This window comes from Pongo abelii, chromosome 1 (genome assembly GCF_028885655.2).
Source record: "Pongo abelii isolate AG06213 chromosome 1, NHGRI_mPonAbe1-v2.0_pri, whole genome shotgun sequence".
In the NCBI taxonomy this organism is placed as follows: Eukaryota; Metazoa; Chordata; class Mammalia; order Primates; family Hominidae; genus Pongo; species Pongo abelii.
In genome coordinates this window covers 2,654,379-2,674,219 of record NC_071985.2, presented here as the reverse complement: position 1 = coordinate 2,674,219, position 19,841 = coordinate 2,654,379, and the positions used below count along the sequence as shown (strand labels likewise).

General features: G+C 40.7%; 1 protein-coding gene across 4 annotated transcripts in view; it reads right to left on the bottom strand.

Annotated features, from left to right (window-relative positions):
• The window catches only part of SMYD3 (SET and MYND domain containing 3), a 749,014-nt gene that overhangs the window by 638,466 nt on the left and 90,707 nt on the right, over positions 1–19,841 (bottom strand). Inside the window, exons 1-2 of one of the 4 annotated variants that reach the window (XM_054549979.2) lie at positions 9,227–9,328; positions 7,001–7,117 (exon numbers count right to left, since the gene is read on the bottom strand). The exons of 2 other annotated variants lie outside the window; for them this stretch is intronic. In XM_054549979.2, the coding sequence (XP_054405954.2) occupies positions 7,001–7,117; positions 9,227–9,318 (209 nt within the window). In that variant the 5' untranslated portion in view covers positions 9,319–9,328. Of the gene's footprint in view, positions 1–7,000; positions 7,118–9,226; positions 9,329–19,841 lie in introns of those variants that run through there. One more of the 4 variants, XM_054549974.2, reaches the window with a different exon arrangement.

Genomic DNA, 19,841 nt, shown 5'->3' with positions numbered 1-19,841 from the left:
GATACCTTTCGTGCTCTGGCTTGAAAAACCATCTCTGAAGATAGGAGCTATTTTAACACAGCTATCCTAAATTCCTTACTTATCCATCATGGAAAAAGAACAAATGTTTACTATTGCCAGGCCCTCAAGAAGTGGATGGTCTAGTAAGAAAAATATACCTAGACAGATGTAGCCACCCGATGGGTTCTTCTTGCCTGCTGCATAGATAGAACTGATTCAGAGACAGCAGTATGAATGACAGCAGTGGGGAAAGAGGTTACAAACACAGAGCTAGCCAAGCAAAAGAACAGGATATTACTCAAATCAGCCTCCCTACAAGTTCGGGGAGAAGGGCTTTTCAAGGACAGTTCAGCAGGCAGGGGGACAGGGAATGGGGAATGCTAACGGGTTAGGGATGAAATCATAGAGGTGTAGAAAACAGGCCTTGTGTGTTGAGTCTGCCTCTGGGGTGGGGGCATAAGACTGGTTGAATCATTAAAAAAAAAAAAAGAGAGAGAGAAGAGAAGAGAGGAACAACAACAACAACAACAAGAAGACTGGTTGAGTCCTGAATCATGGGTCTGGGTGGAGTCCGTCAATCAGCAGAATGCTGAAGTCTGAAAAACATCTCAAAAGACCAATCTTAGGATCTACAATAGAGATGTTATCTGTAGGAGCAATTGGGGAAGTTATAAATCTTGTGATCTCCAGAACAATGGCTGGTTATGGTCTAACTATCCCTATATCTTAGCAGAATTTCAGGCTCTTCCCATCATCCTAATCTCATCGGCTTTCATTAATTTTACAAAGGCAGCTTCAGTCCCTGAGCAAGAAGGGAGTTAGTTTAAGGGAGGGACTGTTTTCATCCTTGCTGCAAGGTTAAATGACACACTCAATTCTTCCCGTGGTTAGTTTGGCCTATGCCCAGAAATGGGCAAGGACAGCCCGCCTGTGAGGTTAGAAGGCGGAGTCAACCATGCTGGGCTTCTCTGTCATGCTCATTGCAAAGGTGGTTTCATAGATGAAAATCTATAATAAGGTATGGTAAAAGCTACAATAGAGAGATGTACAACATGCAGTGGTGATGACCTCTACTTGGGAATAGCTTCACAAATGAAATACTCAGAGTGGTTCTTAAATGGCAAGGGTTAAACCAGGCTGACGAGGAAAAGCATGTACAGATGTAAACAGTACATTCAGGGGACTGTAAATAGTATAGAGTGACTGAAGCACAGAGCACAAAGAGGGAAACACTGGGGCTGAGGTTAGTCAGATCGGCAGGAGCCCAAAAAGAAGGAGACTAGAAGAGAAAAACTGAGAATGAGGTACGCACAATGGACGAAGAAAAACAGGTGAGAGCATTCACAGAACCCAAAGAAACAGAGAATTCAAGAACCAGTGATGAGTCTGACAAGAGCTATATAAAATAGACAGTATCAAACAAGATCTAACACTCACCCTCTTTCTACTATTAATAAAAAGACTGATTGCCCAGCGTAATTAGTCATACCATAAAGGAGTAGATAGTTGTAGATTTTCTCTTGAGATTTCAACTGTACGCAAATTTTTAATATATTTTATTTTATCTTATTTATTTGTTTTGAGACAGAGTCTTGCTCTGTCTTCCAGGCTGAAATGCAGTGGCATGATCTTGGCTCACTGCAACCTCCGCCTCCCAGGTTCAAGCGATTCTCCTGCCTCAGCCTCACAAGTAGCTGGGGCTACAGGCATGCGCCACCATGCCCAGCTAATTTTTTTGTATTTTTAGTAGAGACGGGGTTTCACCATGTTGGCCAGGCTGCTCTTGAACTCATGGCCTCAAATGATCCACCTGCCTCGGCCTCCCAAAGTGCTGGGATTACAGGTATGAGTCAACATGCCCAGCCCCATATTTTGTTTTTATTTATTTATTTTTGAGGCACAACCTCATTCTGTCACCTGGGCTGGCATGCAGTGGCATGATCACTGCTCACTGCAGCCTCCACCTCCCGGGCTCAAGCAATTCTCCCGCCTCAGCCTCCCAAGTAGCTGGGACTACAGACGTGTGCCACCATACCTGGCTAATTTTTGTATTTTTTTTTATTTCTTTGTACTTTTGGGTTTTTCCACGTTGCCCAAACTGGTCTCGAACTCCTGGGCTCAAGCGATCTGCCTGCCTCAGCTTTCCAAAAGTGCTGGGACTACAGGCGTGAGCTACCATGCCCAGCCTCTCATTTTTAATAGATACTATTTTAAAAAGTACTGTGAAAAAGAAACAAAAATGAAAAAGACACATGCCTATCCTTAAGGACCTTATGTCCTACCAAACTACACAGTAAGCCATACCATTTATGGATTTGTAGCAACATGTCATCCTGTCAACTTTATTACTGAGGCTATGAGATGTATTAACATTGGCTTTCAAATTATTTGTATTAACAAACATAAAATTCAAGCATACAAATTGAGTCTGATCTAAAAATCAGCAAATTATAATTATGAATTTGTTATATTCTCACTGTATCCACGTCCTCAAAACTCTGACATTAGCAAGCCATTAAACAAGACCACTAAGATTACAGTAATCTTATACTAAAGTTTTGTGCTAAAATTTTCATCTTTCTCTGTTTTCCCAAAAGAAAAAAAAGTTAAAGATCAAAAGTTATATATTTCACATATATAATCCTAAAAAATGCTCCATTGCTAGGTGACTAATTTTAAGACACTGCCATCAGTTTAAGAGGTCACTCGTTCATTTATTCATCTAACATTTATTTACCCACATACTGTGATAAGCAGTGAGGAATAAGCACAGAACAGAAACAGTGCCTGCCTTCACAAAGCTTAGTCTAGCAGGATAGTAACTTAAGACACTGAAACAGTATATTAAGTGCCTTTTACAAATATTCTTTGCAGCTACACCAGCTACTACTTGCATTTCAACATTTTATTTCAAAGCCATTGTTTACTCATTTGTTTATTTCTTTTTGAAATGGTGTCTTGTTAGGTTGCCTAGGCTGGTCTCAAACTCCTGGGCTCAAGCAGTCCTCCCGCCCGAGCCTCCCAAGTAACTGGGATTACTGGCACGTGCCACTGTGTCTGGCTCCAAAACCATTTTTTAAAATTATTTCAGTGTTAAGACAACTTTAAGAAACAATATTATGGTTGGTATCAGTCATTAATTGTGCTATTTTATGACTTCAATCTTTTGATGCAGTATAGTTTCCTGGCCATTTCCAATAGAAAATTCCTTGCCCCTTTCAGGCTACTGCAGTTGAGATACAAGACTTGAGATATTTTTCTAAGAGAAAACAAAACAAACAAAGCAGCCAAGAGAAACAATATCAGCCATGTAATAAAAGACCCAATGTACTTTATTTCATTATCCTAGGCAAACAAACAAAAAAAAACCACTATGAATTATACAGTACACAAATATGTTTTCTTTGGAAAACACTGAAAAATAGAAAGATTCATGTGGAAAGAAATTACTTTATTCCTACCACTGTCTGTTTCAGACACACTCAAAATTCACAAAATTCACAAAATCTGAAGCTCATAAATCAAAAGAAACTGGTCATACATCATGAACACAATATTAACTTTTTAAAAAGTATTTGAGGCAGATGAACATCATCACAGTATCTTAAGACTCATATTTCCTTAGATTAATTCAATGATCACTTTCAAAGCAAAGCTTTTTATGAAAGCTAAAATAAAATTTCTAGGTAACCAAAGAGAGTCTTTCAAATGGAAGAAAGCTGATGATATTAAACTCTAAAAAATAAGGCCCAGGCATGGTGGCTCACACCTATAAATCTCAGCACTTTGGGAGGCCAAGGCAGGAGTATCTCTGGAGCCTATGAGTTCAAGACCAGCCTGGGCAATATAGTAAGATCCCATCTCTATTTAAACTTTTTTTTTTTTTTTTTTTTGAGACACAGTCTTGCTCTGTGGCCCAGGCTGGAGTGCAGTGGTGCAATCTTGGCTCACTACAAACTCTGCCCCTCAGATTTAAGATATTCTCCTGCCTCAGCCTCCCAAGTAGCTGGATTACAGGCATGTGCCACCACGCCTGGCTAATTTTTGTATTTTTAGTAGAGATGGGGTTTCACCATGTTGGCAAGGCTAGTCTTGAACTCCTGACCTCAGGTGATCTGCCCACCTCGGCCTCCCAAAGTGCTAGGATTACAGGCATAAGCCACCACGCCCAGCCTTAAATTTTTGAAAATAAAAAATAGAGTATGTAATAATCATATAAAGTTCTAAAACATCCAGTAGCAATGTTTTTAAATCCCAGTAATTCAGGTGCTTCTTTTTTTTTTTTTTTTTTTTTTTTTTGAGCCAGTTTCACTCTTGTTGCCCAGACTGGAGTGCAATGGCACAATCTTGGCTCACCACAACCTCCGCCTCCTGGGTTCAAGCAATTCTCCTGCCTCAGCCTCCCGAGTAGCTGGGATTACAGGCATGTGCCACCACGCCCAGCTAATTTTGTATTTTTAGTAGAGACGGGGTTTCTCCATGTTGGTCAGGCTGGGCTCGAACTCCCGACCTCAGGTGATCGGCCCACCTTGGCCTCCCAAAGTGCTGGGATTACAGGCGTGAGCCACCGCGGCTGGCCTCAAATACTATTTTAAGATTATTCATCCATAATACATTGCAGTCTGAAATAAGAATAACCTCTCTAAACAGTACCTATTACCTTCATCCTCTCTTTTTCCAATATAATGGCAAAAGACAGAGTTGTGATATTTTTACTGTAATCATAGAAACATCAATTCAACATATATAGGATTAGCATATCAAACATTTCAGCAAATATCAAAATACAGGTGTTTCTTCATCCTGATGAACAAATTTATTATTAAACTTGCCAACTATTTTCCAAATTTATAAAAGACCATAATAAAATGTGAGGCAAAACTGTTCAAACCAGTTAAAGTGAGTCTCGATCAGCTAAAATGATTAACAACGCCATCTTAAAGATGATCCCATCATCTGAGCACGTGATACCTCTGTGATTTCGGGGCACAAATCCCTCTATCCATCAAACTAAATAGAAGGGTTAGAGAGGTTAATCGAGACAGAGTGTCTGTAACAGACTTCTGCATTTCATTCTCCACTCAATATACTCCAATCATCATTGAACTATTTGTTATGTTCCTATGAATCAATGCTCCCTTCACAGTCAAGATAGAGGCCAGAAGCCACTGTGTGAAGTAATAAAGCTTACCTTTGCAAATCCTCATCAAGCTGATCTGATGATTAAGTCTATGTGAGCCTTCATAAACAACTGAAGTGCAATCACAACTTTAATTAGAACCTCAAATGGCACTGCTAAACACCTAAATAAAACATGTGCAAGTACAATAGCCACCTGCAACAAGCAATGCCATTTTCCAGCCTCCGTTTACTATAAAGAGATTTTTCTCTATTCAGCTGCACAATCACTTGGGCTATATGATCGCTGGCCTAGCAATAGCAGCCAATAATTTAAAATCATGAAAATAAATTTTCAATCTATACTTAAGTTCTATTATGCACTGGTGGCAGTCAAAAATGTCACAGACTGAATAAAATGAAGCTCACTCATTTGCTAGGCTGGCACCCCATTCTACCCGAATTCTCCATTAAGAGTCACCACTAAAAACACACAAAACTCATACGGCAAACTGCTGATAAACCAATTTACTCTATTTGTGGCTAATTAAGGGTGATCCTGGACTACATGGCTTTTTTAGTTCCTCCCTGACTAATGGAAAATTACTAGAAGAGTAAGGACTACACAGAACTAGTTGCATAAATTACAGTTGGCCAGGTGCAGTGGCTCAGCCTGTTATCCCAGAACTTTGGGAGGCCTTGGTAGGAGGACTGCTTTAGGCCAGGAGTTTGAGACCAGCCTGGGCAACATACTAAGGCCCTGTGTCTTAACAAAAAAAAAAAAAAAAAAATTTAATTCACCAGGCATGACGGCACATGCCTGTAGCCCCAAGTACTCGGGAAGTTGAGGCAGAAGGATTGCTTGAGCCCAGAATTAAATCAGATGGCATTAGTGATGGTTGCACATACCAAGAAAAATATATCCCAGTTTCCTTCTTTACTCCCTGTTTTAAACATATATCCTATCTTCCTACTTCATCTCCTCTGGTCTCTCCTTCTATGAGATATGGATAATTTATTCCCTATCCTTGCTGCCTTCTAACAGTAATATAAGAGAAGGCATAATCAGTGGTAAGAACATTTAACTAGGAAATAACCCAGAGGTCCACTGACAGAAAAACTGATAAAGTGTGGTCTATGCTATACCATAGAATATCACAAAGCAGTGAAAATTAATAACTAATGCTAGGTGCAATGACACAGATACATGCTGAAAATGTAATGCTGAGCATTTTTAAATTTCATAAGACTATATTGAGCAATGATACCATTTATAGGGCTCAAAAAACAAGAAATATATATCTGTGTTCAAGCACACATACATTTGTGACAAGCATAGAAAACATATACAAAGCATATGAAACATCTCAGATACCCTGATTCAAAGTTAAGGGTCTCACAGAAATTTATTCAGGTTTGGATGCATACCTGACTTGGAAAGTATGCTGCTCTACATATGACACACCCAACACAACCAACCTAGTATTGCTCTAATGCTGTTAACCTTTAAAATAAATAAAGCCAGCCAACATATCACCCTTCATTTACCTATCTTAAATTTGAATCACGATGATAGCTGTAAGTGGAAATTTTTTGCTTTTTGTTATAAAAGCTTTACACACACCCTGGTGTCCACCGCTGCTGAGGTCAGCAGCACCACGGCAGCTGGGAAAGGTTAGCAGCTTTGTTTTTGTGTGTTGAGGCCTTGGCTCAAGATCCCATCTGTGCTGACTTCAGACTGAAGGGAACACATTTCCTCCAGCCTGAAAACTGAAACATATGCTGCAATAATTAGAGCTTCCTTGAGTCAGTTCAGCTGAACCCAGGATGCTGAGACTGATAACCTGTGAGCACACTAGAAGACTTCACATATGGCACCCACCTGCTAGACAAAGACAGACATGAAGACATGGCCACGAGGCCTCTATATCCAAAAAGACAGAAGTAAGTCCCATCATCTATATGTATTATGTCTATATCTGCTTGCAGACTCTTGCTCCTGTAAAAAGTAGAGTGAGGAGTTTGCAAGTTAAAGAGACAGAACTAAGTCAACAAAACTGCAGCATTTAGAAAGCCCCTGCAAGCACTTGATCCCTGCGTCCTCTTTACTTGATCTAGACTTGTGCTCTCCAATACTGGCCACACTTGGCTAGTTAATGAAAATTCAATAAAATTGAAAATCAACTTCCTCGGTCACACTAGCCACATTTCAAGTGATCAATAACCACATGTGACTACTGGCTGATTACCATGTTGGACAGAGCAAGTATAAAACCTTTCTTTCATTACAGAAAGTGCTTTGGGCAGTCCTGACTTAGACACTAATCCACTTTTTTACTTTTATTATATTGACACATAATTGTAAACATTTATGAGGTACAGCATGATTTTTTTTTTTAGATGGGATCTTACTCTATCACTCAGGCTGAAGTGCAATAGTGTAATCACAGCTCACTACAACCTCAACCTCCCAGACTCAAGTCATCCTCCCACCTCAGCCTCCCAAGTAGCTGGGACTACAGGTGTGCACCACCACACTTGGCTAATTTTTATATTTTTTGCAGAGATGGGGTTTCAACATGTTGCCCAGGCTGGTCTCAAACTCCTGGACTCAAGTGATCTGCTCATTTCAGCCTCCCAAAGTTCTGGGATTACATGGATGAGCCACCATGCCTGGCCATACAGTATGATATTTTTACACATATACACAATGTGTAATGATCAAATCAGAGTAAATTAGCATATCCACCACCTCAAACATTTATCATTTATTTGTGTTGATAACACTCAAAATCTGCCTTTCTCGCTACTGGAAAATATAAAATAAGTTGTGGTTAATAGACACTAATCCACTTTTAAAACAAAACCAAAACCTCCACCAGCATGCTGAACATCAAAATCCCAGAGTTAGCCAGAAAATGTCAAGGATTAGTCACCCAGCACAATTAATCTGAGATGGCCCACAGGCTTCGATGGTTGAGGCTTCTCTCAAGTGATGCCTTTATTTTATTTCATTGTTTACTGTTGCACAGTGATTAAAAGAATGGACTCTGAGGCCGGGTGCAGTGGTTCACGCCTGTAATCCCAGCACTTTGGGAGGCTGAGGCAGGCGAATCCCGAGGTCAGGAGATCGAGACTATCCTGGCTAACACGGTGAAACCCCGTCTCTGCTAAAAATACAAAAAAAATTAGCCGGGCATGGTGGCGGGCGCCTGCAGTCCCAACTACTCGGGAGGCTCAGGCAGGAGAATGGCATGAACTCAGAGGCAGAGCTTGCAGTGAGCCCAGATCGCACCACTGCACTCCAGCCTGGGTGACAGAGCAAGACTCTGTCTCAAAAAAAAAAAAAAAAAAAAAAGAAAGAAAAAAGAATGGACTCTGAAATTAGACGGTTTGAGCCTGAATCGCTGCAACAGTCTGTTAATTATTCGAACTCTCTCATTCTCCTGTAGGTTAAAATGGGATTTTTTTTTTAATAGAGACAGCATTTTGCCATGTTGCCCAGGAGCTTGAACTCCCAGGCTCAAGCAATCCGCCTGCCTCAGCTTCCCAAAGCGCTGGGACTACAGGTGTGAGCCACCGCACCCAGCCAAAATGGGGATACTAATAGTATATACCTCATAGATTTGTTTAAAAATTAAATGATACAATGTTTGTAAATCTATTAGTACCATGTTTGGCATAGAGTAAGAGCTCTATAATTATTAGCTATTAACTATTATTATCCTTGCCAAAAGGAAGGAGAAGAAAAGCATGAGGCTGAATTTCTGAATTTTGCCCATTAAAAAATATTGGAGCTCTGGTAAAGATGCACTATGAGAGAAAATCAACACATATGATCTGTTTCATCTCCAGCCTTGTAGTTTAATAATTTCCTTTCTCACCTTTAAAAAGCCTGTCCTTGCCTTTTCGCTCTTCTCGTAAGTCTCTCTTCTGTGCACCGTGTCCATAGTGCTACATGTTAGGCACTATTCAAAGCACATGACATGTACCAGCTTAATAAATTCTCACACCAATCCTACAAGGTAGATACTCAATGTGCCTATTTATTTTCAAGTGAAGAAACGGAGACACTTAGAGGTTAGGTAACTAGTGCAGGATCACATACCTAGTAAGTGGCAGTGTCACTGGATCCAAATGCAGGCAGTATGGATGGAGAATCTCTGCTCCATCACAGCCATCGTGCAAAATTGCTTCCATATGCAGCAGTCCTCCCTTCAAAACAAACAAACAAAACCTTTCCCAAGCTATCGACCTGGTAATATTATTATAGTTTATTTAATTAGATTGGCAGGACAGGCAAGGAGAAGTCTCTTGGGATTTGGATGTCACAGCAGCTCTCATTGTCCTGTCTTCTGACTAAATCCCCTGGGGGATGTGGATGGACTAAAACTCTGCTATTTGGAAGGGTTGGCATTGCCCCCTGGGAGGTCTGGAAATTTATGAGGATAGTTTGGTTTTCACAGTAATTGGGGGGCACCATCAGGATTCACTCTGAAGGAGACAAAGGTGCTTATATCCCACATTATCTGTCACAATCACATACAACTTTCAAATGTCCACTTCAGACATTTAGGTCTAGATTGTAACTGCTGATTATGTATAAGAAGCAATTCTTATATTGTTCTAGTGTATTTAATATAGTTCTAAGATGGCAACCACCAGGTAAAATGAAAGAAACTGGTACTTTTGTCTTCAAAACCTTACCAGGAGTTGTTCATCATTTGAGACTATAAGGTCATGCTATTTGAATCGCAAAGACAACACAGCTCTATCAGTCTCCAGTTAGAGCCTCACATTCACAGTAACGCTGCGCCATGGCCTCTCCTAGTGCCTAAACATCTATAGAAAACAATGTCCTACGCAGCTGAGGCTGCTAGAACAGAATACCACAAATTGGGTGGCTTATATGCAAAAAAACCTATTTTTCAGCCAGACATGGTGGCTCGTGCCCGTAATCCCAGCACTTTGGGAGGCTGAGGCAGGCGGATCACCTGAGGTCAGGAGTTCAAGACCAGCCTGACCAACATGGTGAAACCTCGTCTCTACTAAAAATACAAAAATTAGCCAGGTGTGGTGGCAAGCGCCTGTAATCCCAACTACTCAGGAGGCTGAGGCAGGAAAATCACTTGAACCTGGGAGGCAGAGGTTGCAGTGAGCCAAGATCATGCCACTGCACTCCAGCCTGGGCGACAGCAAGACTCAGTCTCAAAAAAATAAATAAATAAATTATATATATTCACTGTTGAGGAGGCTGGGAAATCCAAAAATCTGAGCGTCTGCATATTCAGCGTCTGAGAGCTCACTGCTCATTCAGTGTAAATGAGGAAACCTGAGGGCAGGATTCCTCATTTACAGATGGTGTTGCTGTGTCCTCACATGGCAGAAGGGGAAGTCAGCTCCCTTGGGCCTCTTTAATGAGGGCGCTAATCCCATTCATGTGGACTCTGCCTTCCTGAGCTAATTACCTCCCCTAAGCACCAGCTCTTAATATTATCACCTTAGGGGTTAAGATCACACAGCATATAAATTTTGGAAGGACACAAACACTCTGACCACAACAGGTAACAGACACCATTTTATGATAAATAACTTTCCATTTATTTCTTCTTCATATTTTCATTGGGTCATTATATTGCTATTTTGAAATTGTGTATATAAGTAGTTACATATTATCTAAGACTCTCTTCAGGATAGCATTTGTATGTGTGTGCGTGCACGTGCATGTGTGTTTCAAAATACATGTTTATAAAAAGGGGTTTTGTGCTTAATAGGGGTGATGTCCTCTGCTCAGCATCTCTGGGAAATAATTGGTCTACAGAATAAGCTGTTGCTGTTTCCTATCAATATTTTACTATACAGGAAAATCAGAGCTACATGTCCTTAACACCAGCTTTCTGACTGCCCAGAAGTACTGATAAACAGAGAGAAAAATGAAATTTATGAGTTCTCCATCAAGTTCTGGCCTCTCCCCATCCTAATCCCTATCTCAGAAGCAAGTCTTTTTTTTTTGAGATGGAGTCTCGCTCTCTCACCCAGGCTGGAGCGTAGTTGTGCTATCTCAGCTCACTGCAAACTCTGCCTCCCGGGTTCATGCGATTCTCCTGTCTCAGCCTCCTGAGTAGCTGGGATTACAGGTGCCTGCCACCACGCCTGGCTAATTTTTGTATTTTTAGTAGAGACAGGGTTTCACCATGTTGGCCAGGTTGGTCTCGAACTCCTGACCTCAAATGATCCGCTCGCTGCAGTCTCCCAAAGTGCTGGGATTACAGGCGTGAGCCACCGCACCCAGCCAAGTCTTTAAAGTATAAAACCTTAAGGTACAGAAGCCACTATCCTGCCTCTTCCCCTTGTCACCTCTCCCTGGCTGAGCCAACTTGCTTTGCGTTAACTACCTTTCTCACACATCCCCAGGAGCCTACATAAAAGGTCTATGATCTCGGCTTGTCACTATCAAATCATCTCAAACCTCTCAGCATCTTTACCTACTCAGTAAGTAAGGAAACTCACAATTCCTTGAGTAGTTCCTGTAGCCCTCTCTCAGCCTGAATGGCTCTTCCTGGTGTTGCCGATGCTAATCAAAGACTAAACACAGGACCGCTGTCTCTCTCATTTCTCTGACCTAGCTGGCATATCTTTACTTTCTTCCCTCTTAGCTTCTAATGAAGACAAAACTGCATTGCCTAATTATCCGTTAGAAAGAAAACCTTAACATTCTTTAATACTTGATCTCTTTTCAATGCCTTCTATTTGTTTCTGTAATTCAGCTAAAAATAGTTCAGCCATTGAAAAAAATAGATTCCAATAAAACATATTGAATGACAACTATTTAATGTGTTAAAAAGAATACTACCTGATTTTTTTTTTTTTTTCAGTAAACTAAAAGGCTTCCTGAATTTGCAGCATTCTTAAATTGAATTAAGAAGTGGAAAGACACTTTGGGCGGCCGAGGCAGGTGGATCACCTGAGGTCAGGAGTTCAAGACCAGCCTGGCCAACATGGTGAAACACCATCTCTACTAAAAATCCAAAAAATTAGCTGGGTGTGGTGGCCGGCGCCTGTAATCCCAGCTACTTGGGAGGCTGAGGCAGGAGAATGGCTTGAACTCGGGAGGCGGAGGTTGCTGTGAGCCGAGATCGCGCCATCGCACTCCAGCCTGAGCAACAAGAGTGAGACTGAGTCTCAAAAAAAAAAAAAAAAAAGAAATGGGAAGAAAGGGAGAAGAGATTAATATAGTAGCAGTTTTTAAATATTGGTATTACCTGATAAGGAAGGTTACCCATCATTGATAGGCTGAAGAAATCAAGGCAGAGAGGTTAAACAGTTTGCTCAAGGTCATGTATAGACAGCTCCACCCTCACCCTCAACCAATGCTAGAATTACAACCCACATTTCTCTAATTCTATTACATCATGCTACCACTCTACAGTAATTATAATTAGTGCTAACTTCGTACCAAGAACTGTGCTAAGCATCTCATTTAGTCTTTATAATAACCCTATGACATAGGTACCAAATTTAGCTTCATTTTACAAATGAGAAAATTGGGCACAGAAAGAAAGATAGGTTGCCCAAAGTCACACAGTAAATAGTCCAGCTTATATTCAAATCCAGGAACCTGATTCCAGAACCTATGCCCTTAATTATTAGGCTGCACTCTCAGATAGAATTAAAATCTACCAGGCAAAAAATGAGTAAATAGCTAATTTTTATCAGTAAAGATTACTGAGGAAATTACAACAGCTCTATTCCCAACAGAATGATTCAGAATGATTTAACAATAGCTATGTTCATGAGGATGCATGACATAGTTTGAATATACGTCCCCACCAAATCTCACGTTGAATTCTAATCCCCAGGGTTGGAGGTGGGGCCTGCAGGGAGGTGTTTGGGTCACGGGGGAGGATCTCTCATGGCCCAGTGCTGTGCTCATGATAAGATATGCTCATTTCAAAGTATATGATGCCCCACCCCCACACACTAGCTCCTGCTTCCTCCATGTGACAGGCCAGCTCCACTTTGCCTTCTACCATGATTGTAAGCTCCCTGAGGCCTTATCAGAAACCAAGCAGATGCCAGGTGCCACATATGCTTCTTATACAGGCTGCAGAACTGTGCACCAAGGAAACCTCTTATCTTTATAAATTGCCCAGCCTCAGGTACTTCTTTATAGCAACACAACAACAGCCTAATACAATGCACTAGCAAATCAAAGTGGGATTTTTGTTAGTCCACAAGTGATTAAAACTCTGAAAAAACAAAACCATTAACCTTATGAATTAAATATCTTCTTTTGATGTGCTAACGTAATATTGAATATGAAGTGATTAGAAAGTAATTCCCCAAAATTTCTGTCTGTGGGTGGAAAGAGGGGTGGTATATAACAGCACAACACAGAAATGTATCCCTACATGTGCCTGGTTGAAAATTCATTTTCTCTTTGGAATCCAGGCTCCTCCTACCCCTAAAGCAGTCAGAGAGACATAACTACCAAATGCAAAAGAGAATGCAGTCTTTAGAGAGAGACCATCAGGGCTGAGATATCACCCATTGTTATTTACAAATAAAGCCAGCAGTGAGAAATGCGACAGACATATTAGAGGAAATCAAAAGAGTCATTTTTAAATGTTAAAGATTTTTCTTGGAAAATATGAAAGGAAAAACTAAGAACATTATCTGGTAAGTTAGCAAAGCCCTGAAGCAAGCATCGGACATCCCAAATCAGCCACATGGGACACAGAGGTGGGTCCACATAGAACCAAAGCCTGTCTCTTCTCCACAAGGTTAAGGTTTGAGTTTCCTAGAGGAAGAGACAAGATTCAGAATGCATGGTGTCATGTAAATCACTCTCACTGTCATTATTTTTAAGGCTTTTATGTATATATTTTAACTGCATACTATATGTGTAAAATATATATATTCATATACACATAAATGCACACACACACACAAATATATATGTAAAAATAAATGTACAACTGATCCAGGTAAATCATACCAGGAAACTGAAGCCAGTTTTTTGGGGTTTTTCTGGGTTTTTTTTTTTGTTTATTTATTTATTTACTTATTATTATTATACTTTAAGTTTTAGGGTACATGTGCACAATGTGCAGGTTAGTTACATATGTATACATGTGCCATGCTGGTGCGCTGAACCCACTAACTCGTCATCTAGCATTAGGTATATCTCCCAATGCTATCCCTCCTCCCTCCCCCCATCCCACAACAGTCCCCAGAATGTGATGTTCCCCTTCCTGTGTCCATATGTTCTCATTGTTCAATTCCCATCTATGAGTGAGAACATGCGCTGTTTGGTTTTTTGTCTTTGTGATAGTTTACTGAGAATGATGTTTTCCAATTTCATCCATGTCCCTACAAAGGACATGAACTCATCATTTTTTATGGCTGCATAGTATTCCATGGTGTATATGTGCCACATTTTCTTAATCCAGTCTATCATTGTTGGACATTTGGGTTGGTTCCAAGTCTTTGCTATTGTGAATAATACTGCAATAAACATACGTGTGCATGTGTCTTTATAGCAGCATGATTTATAGTCCTTTGGGTATATACCCAGTAATGCAATGGCTGGGTCAAATGGTATTTCTAGTTCTAGATCCCTGAGGAATCGCCACACTGACTTCCACAATGGTTGAACTAGTTTACAGTCCCACCAACAGTGTAAAAGTGTTCCTATTTCTCCACATCCTCTCCAGCACCTGTTGTTTCCTGACTTTTTAATGATTGCCATTCTAACTGGTGTGAGATGGTATCTCATTGTGGTTTTGATTTGCATTTCTCTGATGGCTAGTGATGGTGAGCATTTTTTCATGTGTTTTTTGGCTGCATAAATGTCTTCTTTTCAGAAGTGTCTGTTCATGTCCTTTGCCCACTTTTTGATGGGGTTGTTTGTTTTTTTCTTGTAAATTTGTTGGAGTTCATTGTAGATTCTGGATATTAGCCCTTTGTCAGATGAGTAGGTTGCAAAAATTTTCTCCCATTTTGTAGGTTGCCTGTTCACTCTGATGGTAGTTTCTTTTGCTGTGCAGAAGCTCTTGAGTTTAATTAGATCTCATTTGTCAATTTTGGCTTTTCTTGCCATTGCTTTTGGTGTTTTAGACATGAAGTCCTTGCCCATGCCTATGTCCTGAATGGTAATGCCTAGGTTTTCTTCTAGGGTTTTTATGGTTTTAGGTCTAACGTTTAAGTCTTTAATCCATCTTGAATCGATTTTTGTATAAGGTGTAAGGAAGGGATCCAGTTTCAGCTTTCTACATATGGCTAGCCAGTTTTCCCAGCACCATTTATTAAATAGGGAATCCTTTCCCCATTTCTTGTTTTTCTCAGGTTTGTCAAAGATCAGATAGTTGTAGATATGCGGCATTATTTCTGAGGGCTCTGTTCTGTTCCATTGATCTATATCTCTGTTTTGGTACCAGTACAATGCTGTTTTGGTTACTGTAGCCTTGTAATATAGTTTGAAGTCAGGTAGTGTGATGCCTCCAGCTTTGTTCTTTTGGCTTAGGATTGACTTGGTGATGAGGGCTCTTTTTTGGTTCCATATGAACTTTAAAGTAGTTTTTTCCAATTCTGTGAAGAAAGTCATTGGTAGCTTGATGGGGATGGCATTGAATCTGTAAATTACCTTGGGCAGTATGGCCATTTTCACGATAGTGATTCTTCCTACCCATGAGCATGGAATGTTCTTCCATTTGTTTGTATCCTATTTCCTTGAGCAGTGGTTTGTAGTTCTCCTTGAAGAGGTCCTTCACATCCCTTGTAAGTTGGATTCCTAGGTATTTTATTCTCTTTGAAGCAATTGTGACTGGGAGTTCACTCATGATTTGGCTCTCTGTTTGTCTGTTTTTGGTGTATAAGAATGCTTGTGATTTTTGTACATTGATTTTGTATCCTGAGACTTTGCTGAAGTTGCTTATCAGCTTAAGGAGATTTTGGGCTGAGACAATGGGGTTTTCTAGATATACAATCATGTCGTCTGCAAACAGGGACAATTTGACTTCCTCTTTTCCTAATTGAATACCCATTATTTCCTTCTCCTGCCTAATTGCCCTGGCCAGAACTTCCAACACTATGTTGAATAGGAGTGGTAAGAGAGGGCATCCCTGTCTTGTGCCAGTTTTCAAAGGGAATGCTTCTAGTTTTGCCCATTCATTATGATATTGGCTGTGGGTTTTTCATAAATAGCTCTTATTATTTTGAGATATGTCCCATCAATACCTAATTTATTGAGAGTTTTTAGCTCAATAAAAAGGTTGTTGAATTTTGTCAAAGGCCTTTTCTGCATCTATTGAGATAATCATGTGGTTTTTGTCTTTGGTTCTGTTTACATGCTGGATTACATTTATTGATTTGTGTATATTGAACCAGCCTTGCATCCCAGGGATGAAGCCCACTTGATCATGGTGGATAAGCTTTTTGATGCACTGCTGGATTTGGTTTGCCAGTATTTTATTGAAGATTTTTGCATCAATGTTCATCAAGGTTATTGGTCCAAAATTTTCTTTTTTGGTTGTGTCTCTGCCAGGCTTTGGTATCAGGATGATGCTGGCCTCATAAAATGAGTTAGGGAGGATTCTCTCTTTTTCTATTGATTGGAATAGTTTCAGAAGGAATGGTACCAGTTCCTCCTTGTACCTCTGGTAGAATTCAGCTGTTAATCCATCTGGTCCTGGACTCTTTTTGGTTGGTAAGCTATTGATTATTGCCACAATTTCAGCTCCTGTTATTGGTCTATTCAGAGATTCAACTTCTTCCTGGTTTACTCTTGGGAGAGTGTATGTGTTGAGGAATTTATCCATTTCTTCTAGATTTTCTAGTTTCTTTGCGTAGAGGTGTTTGTAGTATTCTCTGATGGTAGTTTGTATTTCTGTGGGATCGGTGGTGATATCCCCTTTATCATTTTTTATTGCATCTATTTGATTCTTCTCTCTTTTTTTCTTTATTAGTCTTGCTAGTGGTCTATCAATTTTGTTGATCCTTTCAAAAAACCAGCTCCTGGATTCATTAATTTTTTTGAAGGGTTTTTTATGTCTCTATTTCCTTCAGTTCTGCTCTGATTTTAGTTATTTCTTGCCTTCTGCTAGCTTTTGAATGTGTTTGCTCTTGCTTTTCTAGTTCTTTTAATTGTGATGTTAGGGTGTCGATTTTGGATCTTTCCTGCTTTCTCTTGTGGGCATTTAGTGCTATAAATTTCCCTCTACACACTGCTTTGAATGCATCCCAGAGATTCTGGTATGTTGTGTCTTGGTTCTCGTTGGTTTCAAAGAACATCTTTATTTCTGCCTTCATTTCGTTATGTACCCAGTAGTCATTCAGGAGCAGGTTGTTCAGTTTCCATGTAGTTGAGTGGTTTTGAGTGAGATTCTTAATCCTGAGTTCTGGCTTGATTGCACTGTGATCTGAGACACAGTTTGTTATAATTTCTGTTCTTTTACATTTGCTGAGGAGAGCTTTACTTCCAAGTATGTGGTCAATTTTGGAATAGGTGTGGTGTGCTGCTGAAAAAAATGTATATTCTATTGATTTGGGGTGGAGAGTTCTGTAGATGTCTATTAGGTCCGCTTGGTGCAGAGCTGAGTTCAATTCCTGGGTATCCTTGTTGACTTTCTGTCTCGTTGATCTGTCTAATGTTGACAGTGGGGTGTTAAAGTCTCCCATTATTAATGTGTGGGAGTCTAAGTCTCTTTGTAGGTCACTCAGGACTTGCTTTATGAATCTGGGTGCTCCTGTATTGGGTGCATATATATTTAGGATAGTTAGTTCTTCTTGTTTAATTGATCCCTTTACCATTATGTAATGACCTTCTTTGTCTCTTTTGATCTTTGTTGGTTTAAAGTTTGTTTTATCAGAGACTAGGATTGCAACCCCTGCCTTTTTTTGCTTTCCATTTGCTTGGTAGATCTTCCTCCATCCTTTTATTTTGAGCCTATGTGTGTCTCTGCACGTGAGATGGGTTTCCTGAATACAGCACACTGATGGGTCTTGACTCTTTATCCAATTTGCCAGTCTGTGTCTTTTAATTGGAGCATTTAGTCCATTTACATTTAAAGTTAATATTGTTATGTGTGAATTTGATCCTGTCATTATGATGTTAGCTGGTTATTTTGCTCGTTAGTTGATGCAGTCTCTTCCTAGTCTCGATGGTCTTTACATTTTGGCATGATTTTGCAGCGGCTGGTACTGGTTGTGCCTTTCCATGTTTAGCACTTCCTTCAGGAGCTCTTTTAGGGCAGGCCTGGTGGTGACAGAATCTCTCAGCATTTGCTTGTCTGTAAAGTATTTTATTTCTCCTTCACTCATGAAGCTTAGTTTGGCTGGATATGAAATTCTGGGTTGAAAATTCTTTTCTTTAAGAATGTTGAATATTGGCCCCCACTCTCTTCTGGCTTGTAGAGTTTCTGCTGAGAGATCTGCTGTTAGTCTGATGGGCTTCCCTTTGAGGGTAACCCGACCTTTCTCTCTGGCTGCCCTTAACATTTTTTCCTTCATTTCAACTTTGGTGAATCTGACAATTATGTGTCTTGGAGTTGCTCTTCTTGAGGAGTATCTTTGTGGCGTTCTCTGTATTTCCTGAATCTGAATGTTGGCCTGCCTTGCTAGATTGGGGAAGGTCTCCTGGATAATATCCTGCAGAGTGTTTTCCAACTTGGTTCCATTCTCCCCGCCACCTTCAGGTACACCAATCAGACGTAGATTTGGTCTTTTCACATAGTCCCATATTTCTTGGAGGCTTTGCTCGTTTCTTTTTATTCTTTTTTCTCTAAACTTCCCTTCTCGCTTCATTTCATTCATTTCATCTTCCATCGCTGATACCCTTTCTTCCAGTTGATCGCATCGGCTCCTGAGGCTTCTGCATTCTTCACGTAGTTCTCGAGCCTTGGTTTTCAGCTCCATCAGCTCCTTTAAGCACTTCTCTGTATTGGTTATTCTAGTTATACATTCTTCTAAATTTTTTTCAAAGTTTTCAACTTCTTTGCCTTTGGTTTGAATATCCTCCCGTAGCTCGGAGTAATTTGATCGTCTGAAGCCTTCTTCTCTCAGCTCGTCAAAGTCATTCTCTGTCCAGCTTTGTTCCGTTGCTGGTGAGGAACTGCATTCCTTTGGAGGAGGAGAGGCACTCTGCTTTTTAGAGTTTCCAGTTTTTCTGCTCTGTTTTTTCCCCATCTTTGTGGTTTTATCTACTTTTGGTCTTTGATGATGGTGAGGTACAGATGGATTTTTGGTGTGGATGTCCTTTCTGTTTGTTAGTTTTCCTTCTAAGAGACAGGACCCTCAGCTATAGGTCTGTTGGAGTACCCGGCCGTATAAGGTGTCAGTCTGCCCCTGTTGGGGGGTGCCTCCCAGTTAGGCTGCTCTGGGGTCAGGGGTCAGGGACCCACTTGAGGAGGCAGTCTGCCCGTTCTCAGATCTCCAGCTGCGTGCTGGGACATTTAAGTCTGCAGAGGTTACTGCTGTCTTTTTGTTTGTCTGTGCCCAGCCCCCAGAGGTGGAGCCTACAGAGGTAGGCAGGCCTCCTTGAGCTGTGGTGGGCTCCACCCAGTTCGAGCTTCCCGGCTGCTTTGTTTACCTAAGCAAGCCTGGGCAATGGTGGGCGCCCCTCCCCCAGCCTCGCTGCCACCTTGCCGTTTGATCTCAGACTGCTGTGCTAGCAATCAGCGAGACTCCGAGGGCGTAGGACCCTCTGAGCCAGGTGCGGGATATAA